This window comes from Chrysoperla carnea, chromosome 3 (genome assembly GCF_905475395.1).
Source record: "Chrysoperla carnea chromosome 3, inChrCarn1.1, whole genome shotgun sequence".
Taxonomy (NCBI): domain Eukaryota; kingdom Metazoa; phylum Arthropoda; class Insecta; order Neuroptera; family Chrysopidae; genus Chrysoperla; species Chrysoperla carnea.
In genome coordinates this window covers 57,341,690-57,363,051 of record NC_058339.1, presented here as the reverse complement: position 1 = coordinate 57,363,051, position 21,362 = coordinate 57,341,690, and the positions used below count along the sequence as shown (strand labels likewise).

At 27.2% G+C, this 21,362-nt stretch overlaps 1 protein-coding gene across 1 annotated transcript; it reads left to right on the top strand.

The window, feature by feature from the left end:
* Positions 1-4,013: 4,013 nt before the first annotated feature.
* On the top strand, positions 4,014-19,587 carry LOC123296139. Its single transcript, XM_044877600.1, has 3 exons — positions 4,014-4,040; positions 17,127-17,215; positions 18,345-19,587. Exons 1-3 carry the CDS (start codon positions 4,017-4,019, stop codon positions 19,585-19,587), a joined length of 1,356 nt encoding a protein of 451 aa, XP_044733535.1. The 5' UTR covers positions 4,014-4,016.
* The last annotated feature ends 1,775 nt before the right edge of the window (positions 19,588-21,362 follow it).

Sequence of the window (21,362 nt, the reverse complement as noted above, 5' to 3'; positions counted from 1 at the left end):
GAATATAATCCATTCCCCCACACTGTAGATGTTAGTCTAACACTTAACAAAGCGGCTTGCCTGTCCTCCGGCACTTTGTAAAAATTTCGAAGTATAGACACGTCGCTTTGTTGATTGGCAGATTAAAGATAATTTTCCGCGTTTTCAAAGCATCTACCAATCGAAAATATGAAAATGAAAATCTATTGGTAAACAATAATATGGTGGAAAGTAGAAGTACAATTTTAGAATACGTAGTTGCAACAACTTCAGTGCATACAATAAATAATAATATAAGATATAAAAATGTTCTGAAACTTATTTTTTATAAGGAACTCTCTTAAAGAGGTACGAAACCACTTTCAAGTGCGAATCAAACAAGTCTCTTTATTTTTTTTCAGTTTAATAAAAACTACTTGCATGTTAAAGAAAGTAAAAACATGAGTTCTTATTAAAGGTATCTATTGAGTAAAATAAATATTATATAAGATTGTTATTTAGATTACAATTTTTATTTTTATTTATTTATACATTATTCTTAAAATTTACTTTAATTCTCTGGACAGGATGGCTGAAAACATTCAATCTGAAAAGCAATAATGAAAATTTCACTATTTATTTTTATGGGTACCCTCAGTCAAGGATAAGATGGATAACATTTATCATAGAAGGTTCCGGCATAACTAAGGGTATAATTGCGGTTGCGTCGTTATTTTCGGTACTCAAGTCTTGTTTAAAAGTACTATAATATGAATCCAAAATTTTGTAAACTATAAGAGTGGAAAAGCCACCTGATGATATCATGATTTTCTAAAGCAGCTGGTGGAGTTATCTTTGGTATGCAAGAACTCAAGGGCTCGATTCCCATTCAGACGTGTACATTTCATCATTTCAAGTATTCATGATGTTATTTTCCCCAGCAATGTTTTATAAACCACGTATGTACCAACGTGCTTCTATGTTTTTCTTGACTTGCTTAATACCTGGATAAGGCAGCAGTACTTACGTTATTAAAAAATTTAAAAAAGTTTCTTCAAAAACCTTATTTCTTAATCCTTAGTAACATTTAAATAAAAACAGAAAGATCTAGAAATAATCACGCAGAAAAAATGGCTCTCTGAACCCAAGAATATTTTTTGCATTTTAAAAAAGGTCAAAATTATCAGACAAGAAGAAATATTTTATTGCTTCCAGAAATTTTTTCTTCTTTTTAAAATACAAAAATATTATTTGATTATTGGAAGGAATTTCTTGGAAGGAGTCAAAAATTGTTTTAAATTACCAGTACAGGAAGTTATTGTAATGGGTTCGATTTTCGAAACTGAAATTTTCAACATATCTTTACGTTTCATGATTAGGACAATATATATATTGCTGATATCGACTTCGTTGAGGTATCATATTAACAGCAATATGATCCGAAAAGAATTTCAAAAGTGTTTTTATTGAGTTTTTATTGTGATACTTACTGATGAAGTATGATAAGTAACAACTTGGCTCCCCCACAACTTTTTTAATTCGGGTTCATTCTTTCTATACTTTTTTTTCCGGATTACTCATATATCTATGAATGTTAACATTCCATGTTATTTATTAATATTGAAACTAAATACACATACACAATGAAATCAATAAAATAGCCAAAAAGTGTATACACTTGATCACAAAGAGAAAATAGAAAAAATAGTAGTGACATTCTGTATGAAGCAATGTCAATGATAATTGCATTAAATTTAATCTACATTTTTTTTCATTAACTTTTTTTTTAAATTATGTGAATTTTTTTATCTAAAAATATTAAAACTAGGTAATTGAAATTACAATACCTTAATTTTTATTGTTATTGTAATTTTTAAATTAACTTGGTTTGGAAACAATTGTTTATGTTCTGTAATTATATACACTTGTCAAAATAAATGTCATACTTCTCCGGATTTCTAGATTTTTATGATAAAATTTGAATATCTGAAAATTTGTTTTATTTTTATAAATTGGCAGGCGTTTTATCTTAAACTAAGATAATTTATAAGTAAGATATTCCAACCCTGCAATGTATGATGCGAAATGTGTCCAAACGTCGGTCCGGTTCTTGAACTAATTACATATAAGAGCTTTGCTTTCATACAAGTAGTTCATGGGTGGAAATCGTTTTGTTTTAGAAATTATATCGAGGGTTATTTTTTATATCTTTTTAGTCAAAAAGTGACCACAAAGCTTTAATTTGAATCGTTTCAGAAGGCAAAGTGACTTTTTAGACGCATAGATATAAAACGATTGAAAACTATAGTATACGAAACGAACAGTTTTGATTAGATTAAGAAAAAATTTTCCGAATTTCGAGAATATCAAACTTACTAAATTATTTATTTTCCATTTATATGAAGCCTAAATAGCCATATGTATAATGAAGGCTTTGAGCTGATAAAAGGTTGAAATTAGGACCTGATTTTTAAGAAAATGTGGCAATGCAATTTTGATGAAAACTGCAAATTTTTTGATTGAAATTTTTCCTTAACATTTATTTGGAATTTGAAAAGAGTCACCGCAGAAAACCATGATAAAGATAGTCTACTTCGTTCTTATCATTGTTTTAATTTTTATCAATGAATCTACCGACTTCCACAATCATATCAAGACTAGATATTTTTCTCAATTGTGAAAATTTTTATCCATAAATCTACTGAGCTCCATAATCATATGGAGACCAGATATTATTCTCAATATACTCCAGATTTATCAAAACAGGTTTGCCTGTTTGAAGCCTTTACTAAAACTGGTTAGGGCTTTAGTTCTAACTAACTATAGAACTAACTATAAATTAGGTTGAATTAGGTTAGAACTATGAAAACCAAGCCGAGTTATACTGGACACTTTATAATGAGGTCTCGGCCAGAATATATGGAAGAAAAGTGATATGGGCTATGAACAACCAAGATAACTAATCAAACTTGACCAGATTTGTACCAGCCGGTGTCACCTTTAATGTTTACTAAACATAATTCAATATTCCTTATTCATTTTGTTTGAATGTCTCTGACTGCAAGACATCCACTATCTCGATTTCAAAGCCTCCTTAAAGCGTGAATCCAGTCCCTGTACTAAACCCTATAGTGAGAGTATTGACAAAAATATGATCCATTTTCAGAATCAATTTAGAACGGCTTGTATATAAATTTACAAAAACTCTTCTCAATTAAATTCGAAAGCTGGCTGGTTAGATTCTCGTTACACCATCACGAATCAAGGCTGAAGTTCACATTCAAGTGTGAAAGAATTTACTTGATTTTCGAAATAGAAAATTTTTTTTGGAATTGGTCGAGAAATTCTACATAAACTGTATGTAATTAACAGAATGGAGCAAGAAGCGCAAGGTTATATCATAAATTAGCATTTCAATAGACGTACTTATCTCGGAACAGTTATTTAAAGTATTTAACATATTTTTCCCTTCACGGATATCTTATGCCAAATTTATTGATGCATAGGAAATAGTCACGCTATTTAATATACAAAAACATATAGATAGTACTTAGTAATATTTCAATCACAAATAAATTATAATAATCACATTCAATAATAATTATTAAATTATTATTAATAATTAAAAGTAATAATAATAAAACTTCACTGCCAATGTGATACAGATAAACAAGTGAATGTTTTATAATCTTCAATAATATGTTTGTTGTATACCTAGGTATATACTGTGGAAGGAGGGCCAAGACATTGTGATGAAATTATTAATCTAAAGTGGAGGGAAACCTTTACCATGACAAAGAATTATATACATGCCTGGTTGGAGATACAACGTTGTATAGGGCCCAGCCTTGACTTTGGATATATTTATAATATTATTAAATTGCATATATGATTTCTTTAAAAAATTTGTGGGGTTGGAATTCTTTCTTCAATAGCGAAAGTAAAACCCCACCAAATTAATAATGGTCTAAGATTATGATATATAACATGGAAGGTCGTTAATTTTTATATCATTGATTCAGTTTTTCTTCATTGAAGAAAGGCCAATTGTGTGAAGCATGAGTGGCAGCTGGACTCCAGTGGTTAGTGTAAATTATTTTTAATTATATTTTAATTATTTTCTAGAAATTTAATTAAGTGTTATTTTGAAAAAAAATTGTGCTTTTGTGTATTGCAATTTTTGAAAGTGGTTTAATGGGCTCTAATTAAAATAGTTTTTTGGATTATTTTTTACTACAATTGGTTTTTTTTTTTAATTAAGTGATTTTTTTTCTTAAGTGTTCAAATCAAAATATTTAATTGAATTTTAAATGTGAGAAATTAAACCACAAAAAATAAAATTGCAATGCACTTTATGCAATCCCGGTATTGGTTTTGGGAAATACATAAAGGATTTACCTATTATGTATAAAGATAGCGTACATTTCTTGGGCTCTGCAAGTCAATAATTTGTGTGAACATATTCTGATTTTGAGAGACCCTGTCTTTTAACTATCTCGGAATCTTACAATTGATGAGTAGGACCAAAGCATTCAGATTCGAACAAGATGATAATCGATTCCCCGATAATGTCAATTTTGATCGCTTCTTTTATTAGTATCGAGCAAAGATCAATCGCACACCGGAGAGTCGATTTTCTAATTCTGTCTAAAAAAAATTCAATTCAATTCTAATCTGTTAGGCCAAGAATTAGGAAAATTTGTCGGACTCAGAACTTAAAAAGGGAAGGCTCCCGAGTGTCGCACTACTTTAGAACTATGTTCACACAAATTTTTGACTTATTGCAAAAAGTCAACAATATAAATTACTTTGGAATCTTACCTTCATTTGCAACTATATCTAAAACATCGAATGAAAATAAATGTAGCTTAGACTAGAAATAAATTCTTTTTACAGTTTTAAAACGTTGCAAAAGATCAGCGAAATTTTTTTATTCAAGAATAATTATATAGGCTAATTTTTATCTTAAGAATATTTATACCTTCGTTTAAATAATTTTCAACGACTCAGAGCTTCTATTTTAGATTAGTATATAATTTGCATTCCTTTGTCTCCACCGAAATATTTAGGGAAGCTTAGTATGTGCTTATATACTAGCAAAGTTTTCTTCTTTCCTGTACTTTACTAGAGCGTTAAAATCGATTGAACTCTTTGAAAGCTTCTCTTCTTGGAAAGAAAGGCATACTGTATAAACATTCGTCTAAGTTTTGTAAGCCTAAAAGAATTTGTAGCAATATACCGTAATCCAAACTGAAAAATTGGTGGAGGCTCTGATAAAAATTTGATGGATGTATAATAATGAACGTATTTATGGTTTAAATGGATACTTCCGTTAGTTTTACTAGAATTTTTAGTATTCCGATGTACTCGCTTGCGACCTTGATATTTTACAATCTTAAAAATCAGCCTCTATATCTATCTCTGTAAATTTGTAAGTAATAACTGTCTTAACTGGTATACTGTCCCTGGCTGCAGTTACAACTAACTAAAAATTAAAAAAATATGATATTTCATTTTGTCATATATTTAATTTCATATTTATCATTGCCTCTTACACAAAAACTTTTCGAATAAATAGCAATTACCTCAGATTTTCGTATAAAATTGTAGCGGAAAAAATTCCAAGTTTATTACATTATATATTAGAAATAATTAGAATAAGCGGAATGGTGGAATACATTATAAATCTATTAATAATGTGTGCAAGCGTCTATACTGATAGTTATAACCGCATTTCTTTGAGTATTTAAAAACTAGACAAAATTTCCAATGTATTGAGAAATCCCTAATATCTATAAAGATAAGATTCGATTCAAAAATCTCCTTAGCTTAAGAATCTCAGTAAGAGTGAGAAAATCCGAAAAACGATATCATTTCAAAATAAATTCACTTTAACTTAAAATATTATGTAAGAATGATATACTCCTTTTTTATACGTACTGTTCATATATGTCAGCACATTTTACAATAAAAATTTTAAAAAAATACTTATTGTAATACTAAAAATCTATGTTTTGGTCTTATTCTTTCTGGAAAATTCATAAGATTATTACTCTTTGAATTTTGCAATCTCTTTTTTTAATGCTATTTTCAGCAGCTTTTTTTAAAATTTCGAACTGTTAATAATTCGGGTCTTATTCAGAGACATCTCTTAAACGTGAATTTTAACGAGAAAATTTTCCATTTGCAAGAAAAAAAGCTAATGAAAAACTTTCCCCGGCGATTACTAACTTGCCGCAATACTGCTGGGAAAGAAATTGATTCGAATATTTTGGAACAATTTTTCATCCGGTAAACTCTTGATACTTATTCAAGAAAAATCTTGAATGTGAAAATGTAAAAAAAATATTAAATGGGAAAACTTTCCCCTGCGACTACAAATTTATCTTGAATACATACATACATCTGTTGTCTTTACATTCCTGCACACAAAACAATGTATTTAGAGCAATTAAATACCGCTAGATGTACTAGACTTATTAATAAATGATTGATAAAAAACAATCACACTTTTAGATAAAATAATTACTTCTAGATATCAATAAAAATTGCATATTTATTAATTTATATGATTCATATTGCTTTCTTTGTTATAAAAATATTAATAATGAGAGTTTGATGTCACTTATATAAATAAAAACTACATTATTTTAAAGTTCTGTATCATTTTTTTAAAATTCAATTGCTTATTAAGTAGTATTTCACAGTATAATTAATTTTACTACCTTACTTACTCTTGCACGCATATTAATTGCACTTTCAATTAATTATAATAGACAATACTGTCAATATACATATTAATTAAAATTGAATTGTTTACTGTGATGACTACATCCTATCCAATTCAATGAAGTCAGTATTCACAGACTGGTGCAAACAAACAATATACTGTTCTTTTCTATCTATCTTTCTCGTATTTAAATTAAATTAATCGTTTCTTGGTTCAATTGTCGTAACGCATTTTTATTTTTAGCACATAATACATGTTTGCACAAAAAATGTTTTTATGAATTTAATTCAAAAATTCAAAATTCGTCAGAATAGAAATTAATTACTTATCGTGATCAAAATTTGTAATTATATAATCAATTCCCCAAATATAAATGATTTTAACAATTCTCTATTTCTCTGTAAGTAATGTGTAGTTTATATCAAGTAGTTCATTCTAGCAACTTCTTATCGCTCGTTCACAAACTGATGGACTATTTTCGTTTGGTTTTTTGTTAGAAATCTATTTTAATTGGAGTAATTATTAGTTAGATTTAATGAAAATCTAATCAGTTATCAGTCAAAGCTTACAATCTTTTTCCAATTTTTATGAGTATAAATAAATAATATAAACGTGGAAGCGCGTGGAATAATAAAATAGTTCAATTGATTATCTTCAAATTTTCACAGTAAATATCAACTTTACATAAATCTATTTTAATTTTCTGTCTTCTAACATGAACTATTAATTTATGTTGAGTTTTTTACAAATCTCGCTTATTTCAATTTTTTTACATAAATAATAAAAGCGTAATTTTATTAATTCCTTCCTCGAAATACAGGGTGCTCTGTTATTGATAGCAAAAAATCCCGATAATGTATATGTTGTAAAAAATAGTATGATATTGGTCGTGTCCTCCATACGACCAAAAAATATCTCAAATGCAAAAGATTTAGGAATCTAACTTGGCAGCACTTTTTAATACGAAAGTCTAAAATAATTAATTATATTGTAGAGTATTAATCACATTTTTCAGCATTTAATCAATCATTAATAAAATTAATCTCATAAAGCATTTGTTAAACAGTTCTTTTCAAATTAAAAAGAATCAAATTTCCATACTTACCGCACAATAAAACGATTTCTTCAAATTTTTGTGTGATTAGTTCGTTACAAAATAGAATAATTTTTAATAAATGAAAGAAAGTGTTTATATATGGTTAGTTTTTCATTTTAAATAATAATAACACTTCAATAATAGAGATATATTTATTTCAATAGAACATTACAGTGATATATTAAAAAAATTAAATAATCTGTTTTATTATGAAGAGAAATTAAAAATAATTTCTATATAATTATTATTGAAATTTCATACAATATATTAAGATTAGTATTTATATAAATTACAATAAATGCAATTATGATGTTTTAATCCCATTTAACTTAGATGTTAGTTTAGATTATTTTATTATTATATGAGTGAATTTCTAATAATTTTATTATATTTATCCTATTAACGATGTTTGACCGTATATCAATTATATTATTTATATGGTATAACACAGTTTATTAAATTTAGTTGATTTCAAATGTTTCTTTGCCCCTGTTCTCTTGATCGGTATAAAAGGCATTTTTATATCCTTTATCAGTGGTATATAAGATAATGTCCATACAATGTTAGGCATAAGCAAGAGATGAATGGAGTCCATCCGACAGGGAAGCCTCAAGATCTATTTTTACTGTAAAGCTTAAAATATCTATGTAATATTATCCTTTATTTCGCTTTTAATTTGGAGGATTTCTATGCAAATCCTTTATCCACCGATTTTGATATAGTTTCTTTAAAGTGTTTCAATAATAGAAATATTGGCTACCAAAAACTTTTTATACATTGTAAAAACGAAATGAAACAAAGGCGTACGTGATTGCTTAAAAAATTATATTTGTGGAAAGAACATTTAAACCATATGCGAAAAATACAAATTCAATTTTTCACCAATTTAAATGTTTGTTTGAGAACTTTAGTATCACAAAAGTAAATTCGATAATATTTCATTTATTTTTGGTAGAGGCATTGGGAACGTAAAGTTTTCTGACATATAGATGTGTACAATACATTTATCTGCGTTCCCACCAATATTTATCAAGATATTCATTCCTACAATAACCAAAATTTAACCTAAATAGAATAGAATTCATTTCATTGCTATTGAGGTTTTCAACGTAGCTTTTTTGATTTTTAAAGTTTTTTGACTAATATTTAGAAAAAATAATAATACAAATTTGACTCCTTGGAAACAAAAATTCAAAAGTATTTAAGAATTTTTTTAATAAAATCATAATCGATTGTGTACCACATAAATGTCTAAAATCTAATGAGGTGTATTGAAGTTTTTGTGAAATACGGCTTGCTTAGCGACGGTGTGGGGGTCTTATTTATAACGCTTGATTTTTTCCATTTTAACATAAAACTTTATGGCATTTTGAAAACTAGACCGACAAATAATGAAAGTACTTCCTATAATCACTCATACAATAATATAAAAAAAATTTATTGCAAAATTATGTGAAAAATCTTTTGTATGAAAATGTCATTATTTAACATTTAATGTTTTTACTTGATTTAATGGACTGAGAAATGAAAGTGCTGCATAAATTTTATGATTTTTCACTTTTCTAAAGTTTTATGATTTTACTGAATATATCCGCTCTCTTTTCTCAATTCTACGGATAATTTTGTCCCATAAATGTCTTTTTCGAAAAACGCTTTCTTCGAAAGAAACGTGGATGTTAGATTTAAAATTTTTGAAATCATCTGTATAAAATTAGAATTAAAAGAAATGTAATTAAAATAACAAATCTTGTTAGGTGTCAAACTTTGAAGTCAATTATCTATTATATCAGTTCACTGTATTGAATGAATATATGATATAAAATAATATAATAACATAATTATATTTATAATAGGTATTATATACATGTTAATAACATGTTATTTTCAAATGTATCATATGATTAATTCTGTTGTTAACTGCAATAATTTATAATTATAATAAATATCATTTAACAACAAAAGAATTATTCTATATACATATATATCGTGGTATTTTTATACTATCATTGTACATCGTAAATCAAATTTAATTAGCATAAAAAATATTTACACTAAATAATGCAATTAAGCAATTTATAAGTTTAAAAGATAAACTTATGTCTATATCTTGTTATAAGCATCGCATCACAAACAGTTTTCCCTTATTACTTAGTTCAAGTAGGCTATATCGTATTGTAACGATTTTCCCTAGATTCGATACAATTAAAACCCTCACAAGTGATTTCTTTGAAACTTTGATATATTTTACTATTTAACAAAAGTACATTTGATTTTGCTTAACAAAATGAATTTACAATATTTTACTTGCAAAATATATTCACAATTAATATATTTTTAATAATTCAACAACCTACATCAAAATCAAATTTTTCCATAAATCTACACCCAACTTACATGCAGGATTTAATTTCTTTAATTTGACTTAAATTAAGAGGTTTAACTAATGTTATCTATTTTATCGATACTTAAATAGTAGCTAACTTAAATAGTGTGAAATTTGGAAAATGGTCCGATTTAAATAACGGTACGGTATAGCCAACTCTCCCATACACGGGACAACGGGCGGTTTCTCTTTTATATAGGGAATAATTTGGTTTTTAGATTTCAACAAAAATATTTATTTTGAGTGTTACTAAAACCATTTTTACTTGATTTGGGGGAAATATGTCCGTATACATCTTGCACTTATTACTTATCTATATATCTTGCACTTATCACCGTGTATATCTTGCACTCATCTTGCACATCCGATCGGTTTATCAATACAATTTTGGTTAGAAACTGGTTTTCGGAAACCCAATGAAATAGGTACATAATTTTTAGTCGTCAAGACTATATTGTACTCCTTTTGAAAAACTGTTTATAACTTGATAAATTTTTACTTTCTAGATAAAAATTAAAATAAACCTACAATAGATCATTGTCTGTTTTGCATTCTATTTTTATTTTAAAACACGAAACAGTAATATATAACAAATAATTTAGAAATATTTCTTCTTCTCTTTTTAAATAAGATTCATTTTCTTTATCTTTTGAATGTTATCGATCTTGATTCCGCATTTACAAACTTTCTCCATAAATTTTTTTAAAACGTTAATTTTTATCTGTCAACAAAACAATTTATGTAACTAATTAATAAATGCCAACAATTTTTAGCAGTTTATTAATTTTTTGTTGTTTCTATCAAAATTTATGTGAGAAAAATTATCAAATCATCTTTCATATTCAAATCATTAGCTCTCTCCCTCCAAATAAATTTCACTTGTTATGAGTTCTATTACTGAAAAATTGAGCTGTTATTATAGTAAAAATATTTAGCAGTAACAGTTAAAATGTTTCTTAAGCACTGACCTACATGCAACTTAAATGTTTCTTAAGCACTACATTCAACTTTTCTCTAAACCTGTAATGTATAAAAGCTTTAAAGTTTGACTATGGTATAAAAAAAATCCAACTGTTGGGTTAAGATGTAAATATATTTTGAATTAAGTCATAGCCATTAAAAATAGTTTGTACCTACGACAAAGAAATCGCAGATATTTTGTAAAATAAAATATCGGGGCTTTCAGAATCTAATATTAATGAAATGTTTTGCCACGCTCTCCCAACTTTATACTAATCAAAAATTTTTGTCCCAATAATGTATAAAATAAGATGATGTTTCATGGCGCTGTTAGGAAATATAATATATTTAATGATTATTGAAAAAAGAGATATTTAATTTTCAGAGATTTTTTCAAATTTTCAAATGTTTATCACATTATGTGTCATTTATATGGATGTTTCCAGTAAGCAACTGTAAATTCTCAATTTATTTGAAAAAAAAATTCAGGGATATTTTAAACTTCCGCTTCTCTTGTTCTTGTGGGTCTGCCTGCTCCCAAATATTTACTATATTTAAAGATTCATTAAATCGGAATGGTTCTTAGGTATGTTTAATGAAAATGAGATTAATCTGACATATGATATAAACTGCCTTACAAAATAACATTTGTTGTTTTACATTTTACAAATTTTTCTCTAGAACAAATAAACCTTAGAAATATTAGGAATTCAATATTTGTTCATTAATCATATTATAATATTATAATATTATAGAACATATAACAATTTACATAAAATTTATGTTAAAGAAAATAAAAAATTTCTCTTAATTCGCATAATAATTCAATTAAGTAACAAATGATTATTAGATTTAACAATTAGTGTCTTTATGTGATTATAAACTTAAATAATTAATTTAAAACTATTATACAACAGATAACATATAATCATTAATTTAAAATTTAAATGAGCGTGAAATCTTTTCCAATATTACAATTATTCATGTTCGTGTTAAAGTTTTATGATATTATTTTTTTTTATGCTTCTGTAAGAAAATAATTAATTATGTAAATATTCACGGTTTTCATTAAAATAATTCTAAATTTTTTAATATGTGTCATCATTATATCCGATTTTGTTTTTTAAATTTATAACAGTTATTTAAACTGGTAACCGATTTCTATGATTTTAACTTCTAAATTTGTACATAATTTTCACACGTTGGATATTAATTTTCATTTCATTTTCATATAACGTATGCAACTCATATTACATTAATGACATGGAAATTGAATAGAAGCTCACAAAATTATAAAATTGCGTTAGATCTCAAATTATATGCATTGTATATTATTAACTCTTGTGTTACTAGAAATCATTAATTAGGCCATCAATGTTAATCTCAGAAATTTTACTAAGCAACGATAAAACTTAAACGTTGTCATTTTCAGCAAGATAATTTTCGGTCTTATACTTCCCTACTTTCTTTCGTATTGAATTCCAAAAAATACATTCTATGTGTAGATCTTTTTGCCTTTTAAATACTTTTACTGGAAAGACTAAACATCTCGATTTTTTCACATTTCAAGGAGGGCAGGGTTGAACTTCCAAAACTCCTCTTGCGTACGCTTCTATTGTAGGTTAAAGAAAAGATTCGTTCTTAGGGAATATACTGAACACAAATTGGTGGTTCTAACCGACTTGGGATATCAACCATCAACTTACTAATATCATATTAATACTGAAATGTTCTAAAAAGCCGTATTTCTATATCGTCTACACATTTTCCATGATGCACGTAATCTTTAGGGAAATTCCAATTTATATTGTACAGTAAAGTACATTAAAAATAATTTAAAATCTAATTTTGTAAATTTTGCTGTTTTATTATAATTGATCTGGTCAACATGGCCATCACTATTTTCCAAATTTAACTGAACAATAAAACAGTAAAATTAGCAAAAATTAATAAATTAAAATTATTCATTTAACACTTTTGCATATACAAAAATATCTTAAAACCACAAAATTAACAAATTATAATAATATAATAATTAAATTTCATTTTTATTTATTAATAAATAATTTATAGGACAAAAATAAAATTTTTACCTAATTCCATACCAAAGAAGGTAATTTAAATTCAAGTTACATCATTCTGGTAATAAAAAAATATTGTCAATAATAATAGCTTTATTTTCTTTGAATACCTATTGTATATAAATTGACTATTTTATAAATTTCTATTTTTTGAAATTAAATATATATTAAAGAAAGTCATCTAAATAATTATTAAATGCAGGATTGTTCAATAGGATGTTACCATGTAAGTGGGAGACTTTTTGTACATATCTTGTTGAACAAACCTGTACATACATATATATTGGAAAAATATTTTTTTTAGTAGGATGAATCAAAATACTTCCGTCTTTTGTATAATATCTATTATATTTATTTCCGGCACACATAATGATAAATTTATACAAAACAAGAGCTATAAAAACCAGTTCAATAATAAATATGTAAATTTTTAGCAAATGCCCTACCTGCTATTAGTTTTGAAATCTTTTTTTTAAATCGGAAGCACAATTTTTTGAATGTGGAATGTTACTTTCGTTTCAATTTATTCTCACAATAAATCTTTACGTAAGGAATTTATAAAAAAGAGTTTAAAAAAAACTAAGTTTCAATTAAGATTTTATCAATTTGAAATAATAATTATCCCTCTGGTATTTCGGTAGCTGTTATTGGTTCATATAGCAACAAAAGTTTTTGAAACTGCTCGACACACAGGATAACCATGCCTACGTCAATTATATTCACGGATTTTCAATAAAAATTAAATCTTTTTAATTTTCTTCCATACTTTTTCCAACAATATCACTATTTCATTATACCTACTTCTCAGGAGCTCAATATATAGAATGTGAGGCTAGTCTTACATAATACACTTTTACTGTGCTACTGTATGGGTGCTCATAAATTTTCTATTCATCAACAATATCAAATTAAAGTAGTATTAGTGCCAGAGCAATTTTATGCTTGTGGTTGAAATTATTTGTACCTTATTTTCAACTTTGATGATAACTTTTGTTATAACCTCATGAATGCAGACGAAAAAAGAATAAAATTTTTCGATATCTGCCTTGATTTTCGAAATATTGAAAGCTAAATAATTAAACCAAATGTTCAATTTTCGATAATTTGAAAATTACTCCAGATTTTAAAAACTTTTCACCGTATATTGTCAAGTTATAACATAATTCACCATCAAAATTGAAAATATATATTTTTTTAAATTTGTGTCCCCACTACCGTGCTCATACACCCTTATTTAGTCGGATCCAACGGGTTTTTCTTTTTCAATAATTTATCAAGGACTTAACTTTAATTAACAAAACACACCATCCATCTACCGTTTTCCCATAAAACCAATGTTAAATATAACTACTTTTGAAGTCAAAATCAAGTCTTTTATCAAAAAATGCTCTGTCGCTCGTACATCCTTAAAAACAAAATTCAAACACTAATTAATCTCGCAAATTAACTCTGTTGTTTGCTATATTTCTTTCTTTTTCATAATAAATCTGTATTGAAACGAAATTATTGGAAAAAGAAAGCAACTTTTATAAAACTGATGAACAGTAGAGTTCAAGCTATGTATATATGAAGTTCAATAATATTTAAAAAAATGTTTTTATTAGTAGGTGTTTATGATTGAAATTATACAAACATGCATGCATGTTAGTGATACATTACAATAATTCTAAATTATTATTATCAATTGTTTTTTAACTTTCATTAACATCACAGCATGAATAATCTCACAATGATCTATGAATCTATGTAAAAATTATAATATTATTTATCTACTACTGGTTCAAAAATAAATCTATTGTTTCCATAATTTTCTTTGATCTCACCTACTTCCATGTACAGACCAAAATCGTGTATGTGAAATGGTAGCATTGATTTCTTCTCATTTTAATGTCTTCTAATGCTTAAAATATAATTTCTTTACTCGTGAAAGACAAATACTTCCTTTCTGTTACAGTTTTACGCGATAAATTCCTAAGTGGAATTTTTCTTACTTTTAGTCGAATGTCGTTAAAAATTCCTCAAACTAATTTAAGATATCTACAAAAAAGTAACACTCTTCTTATTTTTCAAAAACAAATCCAAAGATAGCCGTTTAAAATTTCCATTCAATTTGAATGCAGAGGAGTACAAATACCAGACAGCAAAATTTCAACAGTCCCATTGTTTTGCATACATCATTTTCTCCCACTGCTGGTAGCTTGGGCTAATCTTGATTCTTATGCCAATTGTTTTATTTGAAATTCATAGTCACTATCCGTGTTATTGAATTCATTATATTCTTGACCACATTTCTCGTCGCCAAGGTATCTAGATAGGAATACATTTTGCCAAATCCAAGAAATAAACAAAGTATTTCCCATCCTTTTAGATAACTGAATCAATATATATATCGTGCTTATATGATCAAATCCAAATTCCAAAATCCGTTTTTAACAAATCCACTTTGGTCCTTTTTTAAGGTATATCTCGTTTTAAGCATTTCATTAAGCATATATCAATGACCGCCGGTTAAGTTTATCAATGAAAATTTAGGAAATATCATCGCTCATTTTACACCATATTAAAGAATTTACAACTACTTTAAATTAAAAATAATAAGAATATAGTTTAAAAAACTAAAAAACACGCTTGTTGCTTGTTCTAAGTATGTATACATAGTATGGTTATCGGTAGAATAATAAATGTATATAACTGATCATGTCCTATGAGTGAATATATAATATAAGCGTGTTAAAAATAATATGCATATCAAAGCACATAACTACAAATTAATACTTAAAAATTTTATATAGGTATTTCTGTACACAGAGACAATGTGAGTGCGTCAAACCAGCTTTTTTTTTCTTTTCGATGCGATGATGTTCAGTTTGTCCAATGTATATCATCATACAATTACTTTCACTCATAAAATATAAACTACTAAAGTAAAAAATGAAACATATATGATATGAAATGAATTAATATAAAGTGTATGTATGTTGTTATTATAACTCATTAGTATGTACAGATTGACATGTTACAATAATTTATTACTTGTGTAAATGAAAAAAAATTGTGAATTGTTTGTTTGAGATCTATTAACTGTATATTGTTTATTGAATTTATTTAAGTATCGTTCGTAGGTGGTTTTATTTCATTTAAAAGATTTTCAGATTAGATTTATACATTTTTCACTTGAAATAAAAACAAAACGGTACAAGATATCAATATGATTTAAGAAGTGAAAACTGCGCCATGTGAAAAAACGCCATGAAAACCACGTGGCATACACACTCCGTTGAAAACATGAACATCGAAGTTAAGCAACATTGAACACAGTTAGAACTTGGGTAGAAAACCGCTTGAAAACACTGTGTGTTGTTGCTTGTTGATTGTTCATAATAGTTTTTATATCCACGTTAATAATTTCAGTTAGAAAATTATAAAATTTTAAAAATTTAAAAAAAATCGAGAGGTGTTGTGGCATACCCGATGGGGAACTATATTCCTTTCGTGCCTTGGTACATTATAAATGTAGCGCTAACTTTACAAAAAATTATTTCTGAAAATTTAAGGTATTAATTTTAGAAGTCAATTAAAAAATGTTTTAATTAATTTAATAGCTGCTTTTAGTTTTGTATGAATTAATTGTACATACATCTGATTTGCTACTGTACCCAATATGTGAGTTATGACATAACATAAAAATTGCATACATACAATTTTTATTTATTTTAAAAGCTTTTTCTTTAGAATTAGACTTCAAAGCTTTGAGTCGGATAGTTATGTAGAATCACTTGACTTGCATTTCATATTAGTTTGTTTCTTTTTGAATTTATCTTTTATATCAAAACAAAAGGTTAATTATATGTGTTTGTTAATTATATAAAGTCCAGCGTTTATAAGAAAACTCAACTAAATTTTTTTTTCTTGTTTCAGATTGCCCTCGGCGTAATCATCTACGCAAGTTTAGTTATTGGTAAAGCGTTAGATCCAAATACTCAACTATCAATTCAACAGAGTCAACAGTAAGTTACTGATCAAATAAAATTGATTATTTTCAGCTTTTTTTTTGCATAGCTTATCCTACTACATACATAAACCAAAACCACACCAAACGTTGGTAATTATTCAAACGAATTTAAGGAAGTGTTTAGTCACACGTTAGCTGGATAATAAATTTTCATGTTTCTCTTACAAAATAACGTTATTGTCTCATACAATGGTACATAATTGTTAAATAATTATTGGAAATAACGGATTTTAAAATTATAACAACCATCTCTAAATTAAGAGGGGCTAAAAAACTATTACTTATCACACATTCTTTTAAGACGGAAAATCGATAGAAGTATCATAATGGGCATTTTAGAAAATTGACATAAGACAATTGTTATTCGAGAAAGAGAAATAGAAAAGATTATTTTCATGCAAACGTGTTACATTACACGACGTTTATAAAACAAATATTAATTAATAATAAGACATATTGACTTTAATACACATATTTTTTAGTGACCTCTACTACAATATTATTTGACTGTTGTAGCAAAATTTTTTAATATATATAGACTTCGAAACTGTATGACAATATTGAAATATGACAAAACTGTGCTTAAGCCATAAGGTAAGACTATCTTTATGAGTCAGACATATTTGACGCATATAATTAATTTTGAGCAAAAAAGGTAACAACATATTATATTATTTTTTAAACAATTATAGTTTGAGCAAAATATTGCATAAATCATTGATATTTAACGATATATGTTTTCGTTATCTTCTTCATAATTTTATTTAATATACGCTCTGTTTTATTTTCGGCCTCGACGTAAATGTTTTATCAACATAACGAGCTGAGTTTAAACTTCGTTTCACTTTAGCGTTAATAGAGACAGAAGAAAAGTGAAAGCTGTACTGTGAAATTTTCTGACCTTTCTGGAAGAGTAGCCCTCCTACAGTTTCTGAAATTCTATCCTTGGTAAAAAGACTTTTCATAATGAAAAGCGGGGATATATCTTTAAAAAACAATGAATATCGTTGATTTATACAATTTTTTAGAATTTCGGAAATCAAATATTTTTCTGAAAAAAGTCAATAAAGTTTCATTTTGTAGATGCAGAGACTCCAACTTAAAATATTTTCATTTATGTTTAGGCCTGCTGCGCAAAGCCGAGTTGGATATGATTATACACCAGCACATCATGAAGAACATGTTGTAGACGATCATCATCATCACGAACACCATGACCCAGGATACTGGAAAAAGAAACTTATCTGGAAACCTGGATGGAAGAAGATCTGGAAGCCAGCAAAGAAACAAATATGGAAACCAGATTGGAAGAAATACTATAAACCAGTATGGAAAGAAATTCAAGTACCAGCATGGAAAGATATCCAAGTACCTGCTTGGAAAAAAGTATACAAACCAATCTGGAAGGAAATCAAAGTGCCAGCCTGGAAGGAAATTCAAGTACCAGATTGGAAAAAGATTTACAAACCAGTATGGAAAGAGATACAAGTACCAGCATGGAAAGAAATTCAAGTACCAGACTGGAAAAAGATATACAAACCAGTTTGGAAGGAAATTCAAGTACCTGCATGGAAAGAAATTCAAGTACCAGCTTGGAAACAATTATGGGTGCCAGAATGGGTGAAAGTAGGAATTCCAGGTGAACATTATCATGGTAAAGATGCTCATGGATGGGAATACACATCACACGATTTATGGAAAAAGAAATTAATTTGGAAACCAGTATGGAAGAAATATTGGAAACCAGCCAAGAAACAAATCTGGGTATCAGACAAAAAATTAGAATGGAAAGAAGCATGGAAACAAATATGGAGAACCGAAAAGAAACAAATTTGGGTAGCCGACAAAAAATTAGAATGGAAAGAAGCATGGAAACAAATTTGGAAACCAGCGAAAAAACAAATTTGGGTATCTGACAAGAAATTAGAATGGAAAGAAGAATGGAAACAAATTTGGAAACCAGCTAAAAAACAAATTTGGGTAGCAGATAAAAAATTAGAATGGAAAGAAGCCTGGAAACAAATATGGGTACCTGATTGGAAAGAAATTTGGGTACCAGCATGGAAGAAAATATGGAAACCAGTATGGATATCTGAATGGTTCCCTTCACCTGATCATCACGATCACCACCATAGTGACCATGGATGGGATCGAAAAGATCAAGTTACCAATACTCAGGTCGATGTTGTAGCGAGTCAGCAATTAGATACAAATAGATTATATAAACGTAATAGTCAAGAAGGTGTACAAGCCACTGTAGCCGTATCACAAGCTTTAACACCCCCACAAGTTTCAAACCTACAACAATCCTTAATCCCACCACCACAAACAAATCAACAAACATCCAGTTGGAGTTTCCCAGCATAAAAAAAAACGTAAAAATGTTTTGAGGATTCAATATTTAAATTAGAAAAAAATTTAGTTTCAAAAATTGTAGGTAACATAATTTATTTCAATACCGTTTAATTAGAAAAATAATTTTTTTTCTAGAACTTTTATTGATTGCTCGAAACATTTTAAATATTTAAACGTACCTTGTATATATTATATAATATTAATTATTTAATCAATTCCCTACCGACTGAACTTAAGTAGTTTTATTTTAAGTTCTTTTCTTTTTTTATACACTTCCGTAATAAACGCGATTTTATAATGTGTTAATTATTTTGCCATATTTTGAATGGCGAAAAAAAAGAAAACTCTGATTGTTATATACATTTTTATATCTTCTTGTTATATATTTGTTATATCAATAATTTTTTATTATTATTAAGATTTTTTTATTTCATTTTCGAAATATAATTTTACGTTATTTAATTTGAATTCAAATGTTTTATTATTAACTTCCCAGTACCTATATCGAACATCTTACAATGAGTCCGAAAATCCAAATCCAAAATTTCAGCTTATCTTAACGTATCATAATCAGAACAATGTATCATCACTACTTTTAAATTGATGTCTGTGTCTACGCATGTGTTTGCATTCATTCGGGCGAATTTCTTCGCTCACGATTTCTTGAGTGTGCAAATGAAAGATGTTAACAATGTCAAATTTGCGGCAACCATTACGAAATAACATAAAAATGCACTGAAATGATTGTCAAAAGTGTTGCTTAAAATTTGGGGTGTTTGTGAGTAAAATAAAACTGGAAGTTGGTCTGCATGTATATTAGGAAACTGGAAATTTTGATAATTAGTTATATTGTAGAAAATAAATTAAACAATAATTTATCCCCTGACCATTTTTTCTATAAAACTGATATTTACAGAAAGAATATTGAATTTTATGAAATTGTATAACTAAATAATACCTTTGCAAGCGTCGAATGTGGATTTAGCAAAAAATATAACGGAAAAATTGACCAAATTGAACGCAAGGGCTAAAAACTTCCAAACTCAATCTGCTCTACAGTTGACAAACTCAACCCAATCAACTCGTTATTACAACTACAACAATTTTATCGGTCTATTTTTTCAGATCCGAATGTTGATCCTAGAACTTCTTATATTCCAGGACGCGTGTTTATTTATTCTCTGAAAAGTTGATGATGTGAACCATAAGGGCCGCATTCACATGCTTGTTATTCAATTAATTTTCCAAACTAGAATATTTAATCTTTTTAATAACATCCTACAATTAATTTAAATAAGACTTTCTCTAATCAAGAAGGTAGGTAAATAAATATGTTTATTTAATTGAAGTATTTATTCAAATATCAAGATCATATTTTTATCAAAACTTTTTAAAATTAATTAATATGTAAATTATTATTATTTAGAGTATTTAATATACATATTTATTTATTAATTTTTTCTGCCTTAATTTAAGAGGTAACGGCACTTCAAATACATCTGGCCAAAACTAGCCATCTGGTTTTCCCACCGAAAAAATATTTAATTGTACGTTTCTAAATTTATTAACAAAAACAAATTGTATTTGTTTTAATATAAGAATTGCCATCGTTGGCATTTTTAATTTTCTAAAATACGATATAATAATTTTGTTACATAAATCAGTTGTGAATAACAATTTTATCGATTTTTTCGAATTTTCTTAAGGGCCCTTTCAAAATTTGAGTAGATAGAAAAATAATGTTTTTCTCCAATTTTGATAATAATCAATTTTTTAGGGTTAACCAA

Excerpts from the sequence above, each read along its gene's own strand:
- LOC123296139 (XM_044877600.1), top strand. The coding sequence starts at position 4,017 with ATGAGTGGCAGCTGGACTCCAGTG. Across the intron at positions 4,041-17,126 it reads GTGGCAGCTGGACTCCAGTG|ATTGCCCTCGGCGTAATCAT; the intron begins GTTAGTGTAAAT and ends TTCTTGTTTCAG. Across the intron at positions 17,216-18,344 it reads TCAATTCAACAGAGTCAACA|GCCTGCTGCGCAAAGCCGAG; the intron begins GTAAGTTACTGA and ends ATTTATGTTTAG.